Consider the following 14124-nt stretch of genomic DNA (forward strand, 5'->3'; position numbering starts at 1 on the left):
TGTGCCTAGCAAGATGCAACCAAACACAGTAACCAAAAAGGGAACACAAATAGCAGTATTGCACAACAGTAGGGCAAATAGCATGAATCATATAGAGCACAAAACCATTTAAAATCAAGTAGACATACAGACAAACAAAATAAATATATATATATATATATATATATATATATATATATATATATATATATATATATATATATATATATATATATATATATATATATATATATATATATATACACGCACCACACATAAGCATGGATAAAAACCCATGCTTAAACATATATACATATAGATAAATTCGTAGATATATATACCTAGGTACAGAAACAAGACAGACAATCATACATACACCAATACATGTTACTTAGATACATAGATACATATATAGATACACACATATGCAACGGTACATGTATATAGCCTAAATACATATAAATAGATACAGGTGCATATATACTATGTGGAGGGGTATATATAGTGTAACTATAGAATAACTAGTTATAGTTATGTATGTAGTTGTACAATAAATGTAATAAAAACATTGAAAAAAAAAAACAACTTACTCAATTATCCTAATTCTACTCCTCCACAGGCTCCTATCAAAAGTCATGTCCTCCGTCAGTAGAAGCTCTTTCATGTCCAGCTTCAATCTATCCTCCATCCTACGTCTAGGTCTACCCCTTCTCCTTACGCCGCCAACGGCGAGGGTCTCGACTCTCCTAACCGGGGCTAAAATTAGGCGCCTCCTGACATGCCCAAACCATCTAAGTCGTCCTTCCCTAAGTTTGTTGATGATGTTCCCAACTTTAGCCCAATAATAATAATAATAATAATAATAATAATAATAATAATAATAATAATAATATACTAATGAATTATCTGTACACACTTATCAATATCAATTAATTTTATACGTTAAAGTATATATTTATATTTATATTTATATTATATTATATATTTAAATATATATTAATAACAAATATGGTACTCAGATTATTATATAATATTATACGTTAATTTTTGAAATAAAGGTTAATTAAAGCTGTCACGTAGAATGTTTAAAATCTTAGATAGATATTCATTACTAATTTTTTATTTACTAATAAAACACCCTTTTTATTTGTCTTCAATACAAAAATATCTAAGATAGTACGATTGATACAAAAAATTAAATGCAACAAATTTTTTAGTTTTGTACTTTCTAACAACGAATATCACTTGTATTTATTTTTTATGTATAAAAAAGAAAGTAATTAATTGAGTTTACTATTTATTTTTCAAAAAGGAAAGTGATTAATAGAGCTTATCTTTTAAAACAATAATATTTTACTTCATAACTAGTACGTAGTACTCCGTATATTTTTATGTAATGTAATGATTGGGTGTATAATGAAAGGCGGATGCTAAGATATGCGTGGTTTTGTAGCTACAATAAAAGGCAAAAGATAACAAACCGGTATAATTATCAATTATATATTCACCATTCTGGCCAAACATAATTGTTCTCTCTCTGTGTCATATATTTCATATCTACATAAGTATGTGATAAATCTTGTATATTTGTGAGCATATTTATATACTACTTATTTTGTTTTATTTATACTTCGTAAATGACAATGTTTCAGGTTATTGGGAAAATGTGAATATGTTATTAAAATGTATATAGAATATAGATATATAGATACGAGGAATATTCAAATGAAACTAATTTTTAAATTGAGATTCAAGAGACTAATCAGAGTGTGACACGTGGCGCAATAATCATATGTGATTGAAAAAAAAATCAAAAAAAAATTTTCAAAAAAATTTTTTTTTTTTCAAAATTTTTTTTTTTCGAAATTTTTTTTTCAATTTTTTTTCAATCACATGTGATTGGATTTGACATGCAGTAAATCACATGTGATTCTGTATGTCAATCACATGTGATTCAGCATGTAAAATCCAATCACATGTGATAGAAAATTCTTTTTTCAGTAAAATGACAAATAATGACGAATTTAAGTAAGTTTGTGCTAAAACCTTCAAACACCAAGTTTTTGATCAAAACTTGATCAAATCACCGAATAAAGTCTGAAATTTTGAAGATGTGATCACAAAACGTTAACAAACTTGATCAAATCACCGAATTAAAGTCTGTTTCCGGTTGAAATTGAAAAAAAAATTGATTTTTTTTCAATCACATGTGATTGGATTTGATATGCAGAATCACATGTGATTGAGGTTTACAATCACACGTGATTGGGTTTTACAATCACATGTGATTGGATTTGACATGCTAAATTAAAAAAACAATCAAAAATGTTTTTTTTTTCGAAAAGAAAAATTTTAAAATTTTTTTTTTCTAGTTTTTTTAAAAAAAATTTAGTTTTTTTTTCAATCACATGTGATTGTCGCGCCACATGTTGCGCTCTGAATGGTCCGTTAGACTTCAAGCAAATTATTGGATTCAATTGATTACAAATACATAGATGTAGATTAAGTTGGTTATTTTGTGATGATTTTTCCTCTTTCCCTATCACTTCAAGTTTTGAACTTGAGAATATTAAAATGCCAATCATTAAGTTATCTTGAGAAGATATTTTTACTAAAGTTATAATATAAAATTTTTCTTTTTTTTTTAACGACAATTTCGGCATCAAATCCTCAATAATTACATAATATGCTTAGCTTTTTTATATATTTTTGTGTTGTCAAGAGATAGTTGTTGAAATTAGCTAGCTAACCTAATTGTAAAACCATCTAATTTGGTTGATTGTATGTGACTGTCTTAAAATCGATCTCTCACATTGAAAACTTTAGCACGAACAATCGTCTAATACAAACAAATATTTAATTTGGTTGCGTTTAGATGTAGTTTGATCGTCTCCATTTCATTCATTATCTATTTTTTTTTCATTCAACCTAGTTTCCAACCAATTTAAACAAAGCCAAATTTTCATAACATAAAATGTTCTTAATTTCCGTCCCGAAGTGGTAAAGGCATCCATTTCGACAAGGTCGAAGGGAAAACGGCACGGCCGAATGAAATGAATGGTAAAGGCCCCTCTTAGTTTATTTCAGTTTAAGTTTTTATCCGTTTTAGGTTTGTAGCAGTAGGTGTTCTAGGAATTGTTGTATCTTGTTATGATCGGCATTTGGTTGGTTGTGTTTTGTTGTTTTTGTGGCCGTTTTCGTTTTGACTCGGATTAAGTTAGCTAGTTTTTAGGTTCGTTCTAAATTGTTTATTTTTTCCGAGTCTTTACGGCCATTGTATCGGTTTATAGAATTCTTTTATTAATTGATGAAGACTATCTAATTTTTAAGTTAATCATTATTAAGAAAAAAAATTAATAAAATAAAATGCTCTGATATATAGAATAGAAGTAAAAAGTATTCCAATTTTTTTTTAACTTCATCCTTGTCACAACAGAAGTACAGAGAAAACTAAGTAAATGGTTAAACATGAACAGACCACAACTTTTTTTTTTTATTCTCCCATACACAATCTTAATTCAGTATGCATTCAAACGATGCAAATAACAAAATCTATACCAATTCATCACACATATATGATTATCCCATATGCCAAAGTAATAAGTATGTACCATATTTTTATATCATTTAAGCTAAGATCCCTTATGCCCATGGCCTTTCGAGTGCGACATTACGCGTAACTTCTTGGTTATTTCTGTAAAAGAAGGCCTAACCACAGGATTTGGTGCCCAACATTGCTCCATTAACTTTCTCCATTCACCATCACAGTCCTTCGGAATTGGGGGTCTCAGTGTGTTGCTGACAATACCTCCTGCAAATGCAGATATACATCAATATGTACGAATTTATAGAACAACGTATTATAGGCGGAAGTTCATCGTATTGAGAACGATTATATTTTATTGAGAACCAGATAACAGAATTTGGCCGGTTGGGAACGATCCAGATTGACTATTATCAAATGTGACTTTATATGTGAATTTCATTCAAACAATCACATGTGATTACAGTCAAGCTGCACCATCTGTGTTTTTATACAAAGTTCGAGATTGGTTTCCTGATTCTCGGATTTCTAATGAACTCACCGCAGGTACTGGAGGGATTAATTGGGGATTAATCAGATTGGACATTTTATACATTTAAATACTAAATTTCAAGAGTCTATGTGAGTAAATATAGAAGAGAAGCGTAAAAATAAACTTTAACATAATTGTCTAAAAATATATAAATAATTGTTCATAGGTTCAAAAACTCTAAGATTCTAGTTTACATTCATATTAGAATGTTGACTAATACCGACTTTGACTAACAAATCCGATTTTGACCCATTAACCGACGTCGACCAATCAATTAAACGATTTTGGAAAATCGGATTGGTCTGTTTTTAAATAATAAGTAATCAGGGTTTTTTTACAACAGTGTTATTAGCACAATATAATTTAGTACACAAAATAAAAACAAACGAAAAATGATGATTCGAAGCCTACCTATAATTGCACCATAGTGCATATTTGCATAAGGCTCCTCACCAGTCAATATCTCCCATAACACAATTCCGAAAGAGAACACATCAACCTGTAACAAAAACCAACAGTATATGAAATTAGTGTAAGTAGAGATTGATGATGATGATGGGGTATTTTGGTCATTTGTCATTCACGGGCATAATAGATTTTAGACCAAACAATTACAATTGAAACCTCCCAGGAACTTGTTTGGGTATAGTCAATTTGGGCGATTTCCATGATCATGACCGAAGATGGCAATATCTGTAATTTAGTCCAAATAAATACACAAACTGACACACATATACCTCTTAGGATTTAGGAACTTGTTTGGGTATAGTCAATTTGGGCGATTTCCATTATCATGACTGAAGATGGCAATATCTGTAATTTAGTCCAAATAAATACACACACTGACACACATATACCTTCTCAGACACTTTACTGCTGCTACCGTTGAGTAGCTCCGGAGCCATCCAGGGCAGAGTTCCCCTAACTCCACCTGAAACCAAAGTGTTTCGCTTGATCTTCGAGAGTCCAAAGTCACCCACCTGCATCAAAGATAACACTTACAATGGAGCTCAACAGTATTAAGAGATAAAACAGATTTCAATTAAACATTTTACTAAAGACGTGTTGATGAGGTACTAAGCGCAATCTATGTGATTAAATAACCTTGCATATAGGGCGTGAAGGATCCTTCATATTCACCAGTAAATTGTCACATTTGAGGTCAAAATGCACAATGTTCTTGGAATGTAAATATTCCATCCCAAAGGCAGCATCCATTGCAATTATAAGCTTCTTGCGATGATCCAGATGCCTGGAAATCACACAATGTTTTAATAAGTGTACGATGTCACATTGAAGTTAGCAATTTGCTGGTAAACAAAAGAAACAAAAATGTGTTACCTATCTTTGCGAACTAAGACATGCCTTAATGAACCATCGACCATAAACTCTGTTACCGTAGCTAATGTTCCACCAGGTCCATCTTGTACCACCCCATAAAATGCAACAACATTTGGATGGTGAAGTTTCGACAAAATTCCAGCTTCACTCCAAAATTCCACTGTCTGGAATCAAACAGAAATACTATATAAATAAAATATTTAAAATGATTTTTAAAGTTATGTAAATATAAAATACTCGTAGTAAATATACTGCAGTATGGTACAAAAAATATTAAGTCTTTAGTAAAAAAAATTAAAAGGATGAAAACTCATTGGTCAACCCAACCCAGATCAACCCATTTGACAAGTGACTCGCCTGTCGTGTTTTTAAAACCGACCTATGACCCGTTTTGACCCCAAAAAACCGACCAATTTTTCCACATCTAGATTTCTTTGTAATCAAGATCGGAAAAGTTGCGAGGCGGATCAGTAGGGACTTTGAAACGACTAGTCGGTCGATTCGGGGACTAGGTGGACGTTGACTTTTAGTAATATATATACTTAACATATTTATATTACACATAAATTTATCAAACATATATATTTCAAAGATATGCATAGGGCACAAAATCTGAATATAAAAAATATTACAAATTTGATTTGACTTTGACCAACCTTGATTTTGACCCGACTTTTAATCATTGACCGACTTATTACGTTTTTGGGCGAAACGGGACAAGCTAGTCACCAAACCAACTAGTCAGCCGAGACGGCCGCCATTTGCAACACTGTTTGTAGTCTAACCTAAAGTTGATAGGATAGCACGATAGGGCTCTGACTATGACAAAGAAGATAGAAAGCGATTTTCTCGCTTCAATATTGCTTTGACTAAGCCGTATCTTACATCTTTTGCCTTGTACGGAAATAATATCCGAAATCGGAAAATATCACGACGAGAGAAAAATAATACTAATAAGTAATAATTAGTGATTTTACTATATACGGTGAAACGACTTACCAATCTCTCCTGCTCAGATGATCGACCAGCAAAGCAACTCTTCTTTATTCGCTTAATGGCGACATCAGTACCCCTCCATTTTCCATGGTAAACCGTTCCAAATGTGCCAGAACCAAGCTCCCTTAATTCTTCAAGATCTTCATTCATTATGATCTGCCAAAACAAACGTCTGTGTTAACACCGAAATATTTATTTATTTATTATAATACCAAATATGAATATGAATCATTGAATATATGACGCGTGTCGTACCTGCAAAGAACTAATATCAATCTCATCTAGCGAAGGTAGCCCGACATTCCTTAAACTTACCTCATACTCCGTCATGTTTTCAACCATCTCAGCAAACTGCATGCTTTCACTAACTTTGACCTGCGATTGATCGTTAAGTTGAGATTGACTGGCCTCTGTAATGAAAGCGTCTTTGGAAGGTAGCTGGCTTCCGGAAGCTTCTAGAACTTTTGGACGTCCAGATACAAACGCAAGTTGATCCTGGTCCATAAGAGACACGTCCTTTTGTGGGACCTCGTTAGCCAACTTTTGGAAAAATGACCAGTGTTGAGGTTCATGGTTGTGTATGTTCATGCTCAATCCAGCTGGATCTTGTGGTACGGCACCTGTATCCGGTGCGTCTTCTGACATCATCGCTTTTGTAAATATATCTGACAGAAAATCACGCGGAAATCGATCGTTCACGTCAATAATTATGTCTTTTTGCTCTGTTCGAGCTTCGTTCACAGTTGAATCACTAGTATCTGCTGGTTTTGAAACGTGAACTTTCTTATCGTTGACCAAGTCAACGTTCGTTTCATGCTCGGACTCGAGAATTTGCTTCTCATGAACACCTTTACGCGATAATTTTCTTGTTGAAATAGGAGGTTTAGCTTCATTATCAAACTTTTTAACAGATTCTGAGGTGAATTCTTGTGGGCCCACATCGGAACGTGAATGCGTTAAAATGAACTGTGAACCGAGTGAATCGTCAGACTTCGTTAGCCTGTTTAATTCCGCTTGCCCACGCGGGATTCGTTCAGAGTGATAAACCCGTGACGGAGGTACCGGAGCCTCGAGATAACTCAAATCGATAAGATCGGACTTCGACCCATCGTACGAATCATTGTCATTGCTGACATCATCAACCTGTTCTCGTTCCTGGTTATCGTTCCTCAAAGATCCAACGTTACTATCTTCAACCTCTTGATTCTGCGTTGACTTTTTTACCGGTGACTGCTCATTTTGCGTTGACTCTTTTACCGGTGAGTGCTGACTATGCACGTCAATAACACCTTCTTGCTGCCTCACAGGTGCATTAGAGTTCGGTTGACCAGCAGGAGGTTGGTCAAACGAAGAACGAGAGACGGGTCCATGTTGCATCTGAACGAGTGACGGGTCAGATGGTGCAACTGATGATGATATGTTGGACAAAGGTGGCACGTTGTTACTCAAGTTCATTTCAGCAATCTGCCGATCAAGCTCATTCAGATTATTTGCTGAAGACGTCTGTTGACCGTGCAAAGTCAACCCCCTTCTTGAACCCGAGTTGAAACCGTTAACAGCAACCACATACTGAACCTCTGAATCAGTACCAGAATTAGCCAAACTTAAATGTGTATCGTCTAAATCACTCAAAGAAAACAAGAACATTCGAAGCTTATTTGCAGATTCGATGTCACCAATAACGTTACATTCCTCCATCATATTTTGTAAATCTTCATCGCATGAAACTGAAACCAAAGCATCAAGATCCTCACCAGGAAGCTGATACTTTACCGAACTCGTTTCGTTATAAATATCCACCATTTTCTGCCATAACTCTTGCCAAGAAATGTCCTTTTTTATACGAATTATACGTGTATCTCCTCCAACGTATCTAAGTTTCCCATCACTTGGGCGCGGTAAAATTTTCCCTCCAAAACTGCATAAGATCTTAATCTTTAATAACGAATTATCTGAACGGTTACTGTCGTTTCGCGAAATCGTTGATGACGTGGATAATGCATTAGTTGAACCTCTTTGTGCATTATTGAGCATGTAGCCAGGTGTACGGGTAGGATCACTTGCAGGGTACGGAACGAAGGGCATTCTAGGGTTTACACGATCCCGCATAAATTCAAGAGCGAATTCTTCACCTGTTTGAATGGAGTAATTTAGTACGGGTCGCATCTCAGTAGGTCGAATATTGGGATTTGAAAATTGCTGAGGTGGAAACGATGTTGATTCATTGTTCGAATTTGGAATAGGATGGGGATATTGAACATAGTTGTAGCCTTTCGAAGGTTCCATTATGAAAAATGCTTATTTGAACTTCTCTCAAAACTTAGCATCGATTGTGAAACACATCAATATAGAAAGAAAGCTGTGTGAAAGCCGTATGGGCACATATCGTTCTCAAACCTACAAAATACAAAGGAAAAGCACGGCTTGAAACAGAAGTATAATTATACGTATATATAATATATGGTATAAGGATGCATTAGTATGCTCATATCTGTTTACTAACAAATGCTGCAGAAAGGAACTAATCATGTTCTCATATTAATACGGACGCCATTAATCTCACTTATATATAGATTATTATCTAATCCATTGTTTAGTGTATGAAAATGAAAAACAAAACCAAACTAAGATACTTGTTTAAGCATACCATATATAACTTAAAGTACCATATTTTTAACTAAAATTACCATAAATAAACTCTAATACTAAAATTAAATAAGGAAAGTCGGTATTAGTGACGAATATTTATACTTAGTACAGAGTAATTGATTCAAATGACTTTAAAAACATATCATATATTCTTAAACGTAGCCCGACTAAGTTCAGCATTCCCAAACTTTATATCCCAATTCATCTCAAATACTATTTAAACAGTTAATGAGGTAAATAAACCAAAAAATATAATCAAAATAGTAGCTTTAACAAAGAAAAAGTTACTAAAGTTGCTCTCTTTCTCTTATAAGTCTCTTCACAATCCATTCTTTCCCATTTTATACCCAATTAGAAGCACAAAATCTTTTTTTAAGGCAATAGCACAAAATCTAAGGAAGCAATATGACTAACATGAACACTAAACATATCCAAACCCCATAAGCATCTTGATTACAGTCAAATTACCATAAATAAATAACATAAAAAGCAAAAAAGTCAGCACCCAATAATCAAATTTCAAAAAAGGTTACACCTTTGCAAATAATATATAGATATGCAAGTGGGTTTAGCTATATCGCATCAAAGAAACCCTAATTTCAAAAATTTACTATCAATACAGCAGTAAACTATAGTTAAGTAACATACCTCTTATTAGATATGAATTTTGTTCTTGCAGTTTCTTTTATTGAATCCTAAATCTGCGCTTTATTATTAAGAATCTTGCTGTTGTCTGTACAAATTTGTAAGAATTAGAGAAATTTAAGGCTTGTGATTTTTTTAGCTTTTTTTTTTCTTTTTCTTGTTTTGTAGTAGCATTGACTGTTGTTCTATTGTAATGTTTTAGTGAAATGTGTTGATTATCAAGTCAAAGTTAAACGATGAGGTTTTCCTCATAATCATAGTCTATGTTGCCCCTGAAGAATGGAGATTGTGCAATTGGAGTCCCTCGACTTCTATTAGAATATGATTCTTTTACACAATTGAGAAGCATAGGTCTCTTTTTGATTAAAAGTTCAATTGAATGGCTTCTTTTGGGTTTTACTTGTCCTAGTTTCTTATAAGTTATATGTGTTAGATCAATACGTTTAGACTTGCATATTTAAGCTACGTATCATATTCTTACCACGTTATATATATCGAGTTTTGTTACATTTTGTCATTGAAGTTTTGAACAGTGGCGGAACTTGAACCCGACCACAGATGTGATGATCCGTTCAAATCCTTTTTGGACGAACACATCATTCATCGATTTCACAGTGAGGTACTGACCTCTACATGATATGTTTTGTAAACATTGCATTCTTTTGAAAAGGCACACCATAATTGAATATCAAATTTCAAGGTTTTTGACGTTTGATGATTTCTACATGTAGACCATCACCGTAATTAATAGTTTACAATACTACATCCGTTGATAATGCAATCAAAATAAGATACATGGTGATGATTTTGTGAATGCAACGTTTTCTCGAATAAAGCATGTATGACTCCATGCACATAGCTTGTATAACAGATAAGCAAACAGCGGAAGACTTTTAGGAATCTGAGAATAAACATGTTTTCAAGTGTCAACACAAAGGTTGGTGAGTTCATAGTTTTAATGTTACGCATAATCCGTATATAAAGGTGGATCACAAGATTTCAGTTGTTTCGTCCAAAAACGTTTATCAAAATATTCTACAAGATTGAGCACCCTGGTAACTAAACTTTAACGTCTATATAATAAGTACCCATGTTTTAACATACATGCAACCAACATGTACAATACACGCAAACCAACGTGTACTAACCTCAAATAGCATACGTCTGTTTTATAGTTCAGGCTAGGGTTTCTATACCTGGAACAGACGGGGATGTCAAGCCCTATGGATCCATATACAACTATTCGCGCCTACCAGTTCTTATAACCGGCAGTTACTAGTTACCAAAGCTAAGGGATTTTCGGTTCAAACTCGGTGTAGAATTTAGTATGTACTTGTATCCATTGCGTTTAAAATAAAGTGCATTTATTTTCAGCCCAAAAATATAGATTGCAAAAGCAATTAAAAGGGGAGCATATGAAACTCACCTTAGCAGCACATAAGGTCATTCACCGAAATGTGACCGAAACTGAGAATGCAAAATAACCGTAGATCTCAACCTAGAGAACATATGTTGGTCAATACATGTCTAACAAGCTAGGTCAGGTCATAGTGTATCACAATCCTAATGCTCGAGACCGTCATACAAAAGTTAACAAAAGTCATCTCAAAAAGTCAACCTGACCCAATATGATCTTTAAATCTATACATGTTTATTATATTGACATAGTATAAGTCTTGATAGTTGAACGAATTATAGTTTATCAAACTCAAAACATTATTTATTTCAGGAGTTATATTATATTTGAATGATCATGGCAATTGAATATATTTTAACATTTCATATAGTTTTCCAATACTTGTAAAATCAGATTATAGTGTTTATAAAGCTTTAAAACATGATAAGACATTCAACTTTGACAATTGATCAGCAAAACAAAACGTACCTTATATAAAAATTCATTTACTCGATTAGTAATATCTAAAAATTCAATTTATTAATCTCATAGACAAGTTGTTTAAATATCAATTGCAGATTCAAAAGCAATTTCAATTAATGTTAATTATAATTCAGTTGACTGATCATATACATAGCATTGTATATGTATATTTTATTTGCTACAGGCCAAGAGCAGAACTGCGCGAACTATAATGCAAGGTTATGGAGTGTTCGCTGAAAATAAGTATAGCAGTTATCTTTTCGCATTAGCAAATGACTGCGGTTTAATCCGTTGAGTTTCCGCGGATAGTTAAGTGACTCGCAGACCGCGAATACCTCGAATACTATAAATTGGGAGCATGGCCTCTCATTTATAGGTTGTTGATTCTCTGCCATTTTGCCTAAGCCTTTGTGATTTCCACTTGTGACCTTGCCCAAGGGATCTTTACATCGCGTAAAGGTGAATTATGTTAATTAACAATCAAGACCGGGTCGGGGTGGTTGATCACGTGATAGTTAAAGTGAAAGACGATCATCGGGGCCCAAAATAATCATCAAACATTCCATCCTCCATTATAATCTTATTGCACTCAATCCGCAATTAAGTAACATTATTAATTAAGGATTGATCAATTGGCGCCATCCGTGGGACATGTTTTACAAATTAAACTGAAAATTTTTTGTTTCGTGCCATCAAACAATTAATTAGTCGGTTTAATTTCAATCGTGTTTTTTGTTGTGATGATTTGCAGGTGCTTTTTGAATACGCAATCAGTTGATCTGCTTGACAGTCACGATGACAAATGCAAAGCAAACTGGCATTTCTGCGAATGCTGATGCACTGCCTGGCGATTCGCAGAACGTCGTGATATTTCCGTTGCAAACAAATGCTAGTATAACCGAGGGAAAATCGATTCAAGAACCGATTGCTAAAACATCCACTGTAAACAACGCTAATGATGCGCAGCCAGAAATCGCTGCTGAGAAAATGATTGCGCGCAGAACTTTGCTGCAAAATCGCGATGAAACAATCGCTGATGGGAAGCGAGTAAAAGTTTTATCTGGAAAATCTAGTCTGCGAACCGACAAAATTGTTGATACTGCTATCGAGCAAGCTAAGAAAGATGCTAAGTGCAGTCGTGAGTCTCGCATACCGCGCACTTACTTATGGCCATTGAACGATTCAGGATCACAAGTTGATCGCTTAGTTCTTGAGCGTAATGATAGCAATAGTGATAATGCAGAAGATCGCATTCATTTGAATTCTGCATATAACTCAAAAATGGCGAAGACGCCAAGAGAAGAAAGCGAATTTTCTGATGATTCGGACAGCATGGAAGAGTTTGTTAAAAATCTACATGTTAAGCGAAAGCGACCACCAACACTTTTCCCTCGTTATGGGGAAGAGGGTGAAGCATCTGATGCTGCTCGCAGAGAAAATGTCCAAAAATTTTTGGCGGATGCTTTCAGAAGCATTGCGCCAAAATCAATGCAACATAAGTTTGATCAGCCAAATTTTTTGCAAGACATGCTTACCAAGTTTTGTGCGGAGAATGCAGATACTCGCACAAAAAAAGCAACTGAAATCACTACTGCTGCGGACAAGTTTGTTCAACATATTTCTGACTATCCAATTGTTTCTTCGCCAATCGTGCCGGCAACTCTGGGAGTCTATTCGGGTTTAACCGATCCCTTAGATTTTCTACAATGCTTTGAAGGGGTGGTAAGCACCTATAACTGGGATGAACCAGTTGCGTGTAGAGTGTTCCCCATGGCTTTGCAAGGTTCAGCAAGGGAGTGATTTCATAGTCTGCAATCTCGCAGTATCATTGGCTTTGTCGATTTGCGCGAAAATATTTTGCTGCAGTTTCAAAATCTTTTACCGCAGAAAAAGACACATATAGAATGTCACGATATTAAGCAAGATAACAAGGAAACTTTGAGCGCATTACTTGCGCGGTACATTTACGAGTGCCAAAAAATTCCACGATTGAATGAAGATCAAAAAATTTCTGGTTTTTTGCATGCTATTAACCCACAGCGACATCCTACTCTTGTGCGAAGATTGCGAAGAGATGTCCCGCCGACTTTCGCAAAAGTTCAACAAGAAACATATGATTATCTCCGCGGTTGAGAGGATAGCAGTATAACCTCTGCGTGTGGGTGGGGTAGAGACAAAAGTTGGTGAGATGACAATGACTCTTTTCGTGATGGCAACAGTGATAATTACCGCGGATCAGGTTTTCCGCGGAGAAATGGCGGCGGTGGATACTCGCGAAATGACAGGTTTCAAGGTCAAAATGATAACCATGGATATGGCCGTCGTGATCGCTATTCTACGCGAAAGTGGAACAATGAATCTTTCAATATCATTCAGATGCTAACAAAAACACCAAAGGAGATTTTGTTACAGGAAAGAGTCGCTAAATCTTTTCCTGATCCGCAGCCTTTGGGAGAAAATAGCAGGCGCGATCGATCAAAGTTTTGTGTTTTCCATGACGATTATGGTCATGACACCAATCGCTACAGAGATTTGGCGGAATTCATTGCAGAAGCATAC

The 14124-nt window shown here is 34.6% G+C and overlaps 1 protein-coding gene across 1 annotated transcript; it reads right to left on the reverse strand.

Moving 5' to 3' along the window:
- Positions 1–3381: 3381 nt before the first annotated feature.
- On the reverse strand, positions 3382–9851 carry LOC139891272 (uncharacterized). The gene is made up of 8 exons (XM_071874222.1): positions 9690–9851; positions 6648–8789; positions 6396–6548; positions 5397–5560; positions 5160–5307; positions 4913–5035; positions 4467–4554; positions 3382–3790 (listed from the first exon to the last, which is right to left on the reverse strand). The coding sequence occupies exons 2-8, from the start codon at positions 8676–8678 to the stop codon at positions 3612–3614; spliced, it is 2886 nt and encodes a 961-aa protein (XP_071730323.1). The 5' UTR covers positions 8679–8789; positions 9690–9851; the 3' UTR covers positions 3382–3611.
- Between the last annotated feature and the right edge of the window lie 4273 nt (positions 9852–14124).

Source organism: Rutidosis leptorrhynchoides, chromosome 2 (genome assembly GCF_046630445.1).
Source record: "Rutidosis leptorrhynchoides isolate AG116_Rl617_1_P2 chromosome 2, CSIRO_AGI_Rlap_v1, whole genome shotgun sequence".
NCBI classification, from domain to species: Eukaryota; Viridiplantae; Streptophyta; class Magnoliopsida; order Asterales; family Asteraceae; genus Rutidosis; species Rutidosis leptorrhynchoides.

Excerpts from the sequence above, each read along its gene's own strand:
- LOC139891272 (XM_071874222.1), bottom strand. The coding sequence starts at position 8,678 with ATGGAACCTTCGAAAGGCTACAACTATGTTCAATATCCCCATCCTATT. Across the intron at positions 5,036-5,159 it reads CTTCACGCCCTATATGCAAG|GTGGGTGACTTTGGACTCTC; the intron begins GTTATTTAATCA and ends TCTTTGATGCAG. Across the intron at positions 4,555-4,912 it reads GCAGTAAAGTGTCTGAGAAG|GTTGATGTGTTCTCTTTCGG; the intron begins GTATATGTGTGT and ends TTTTTGTTACAG.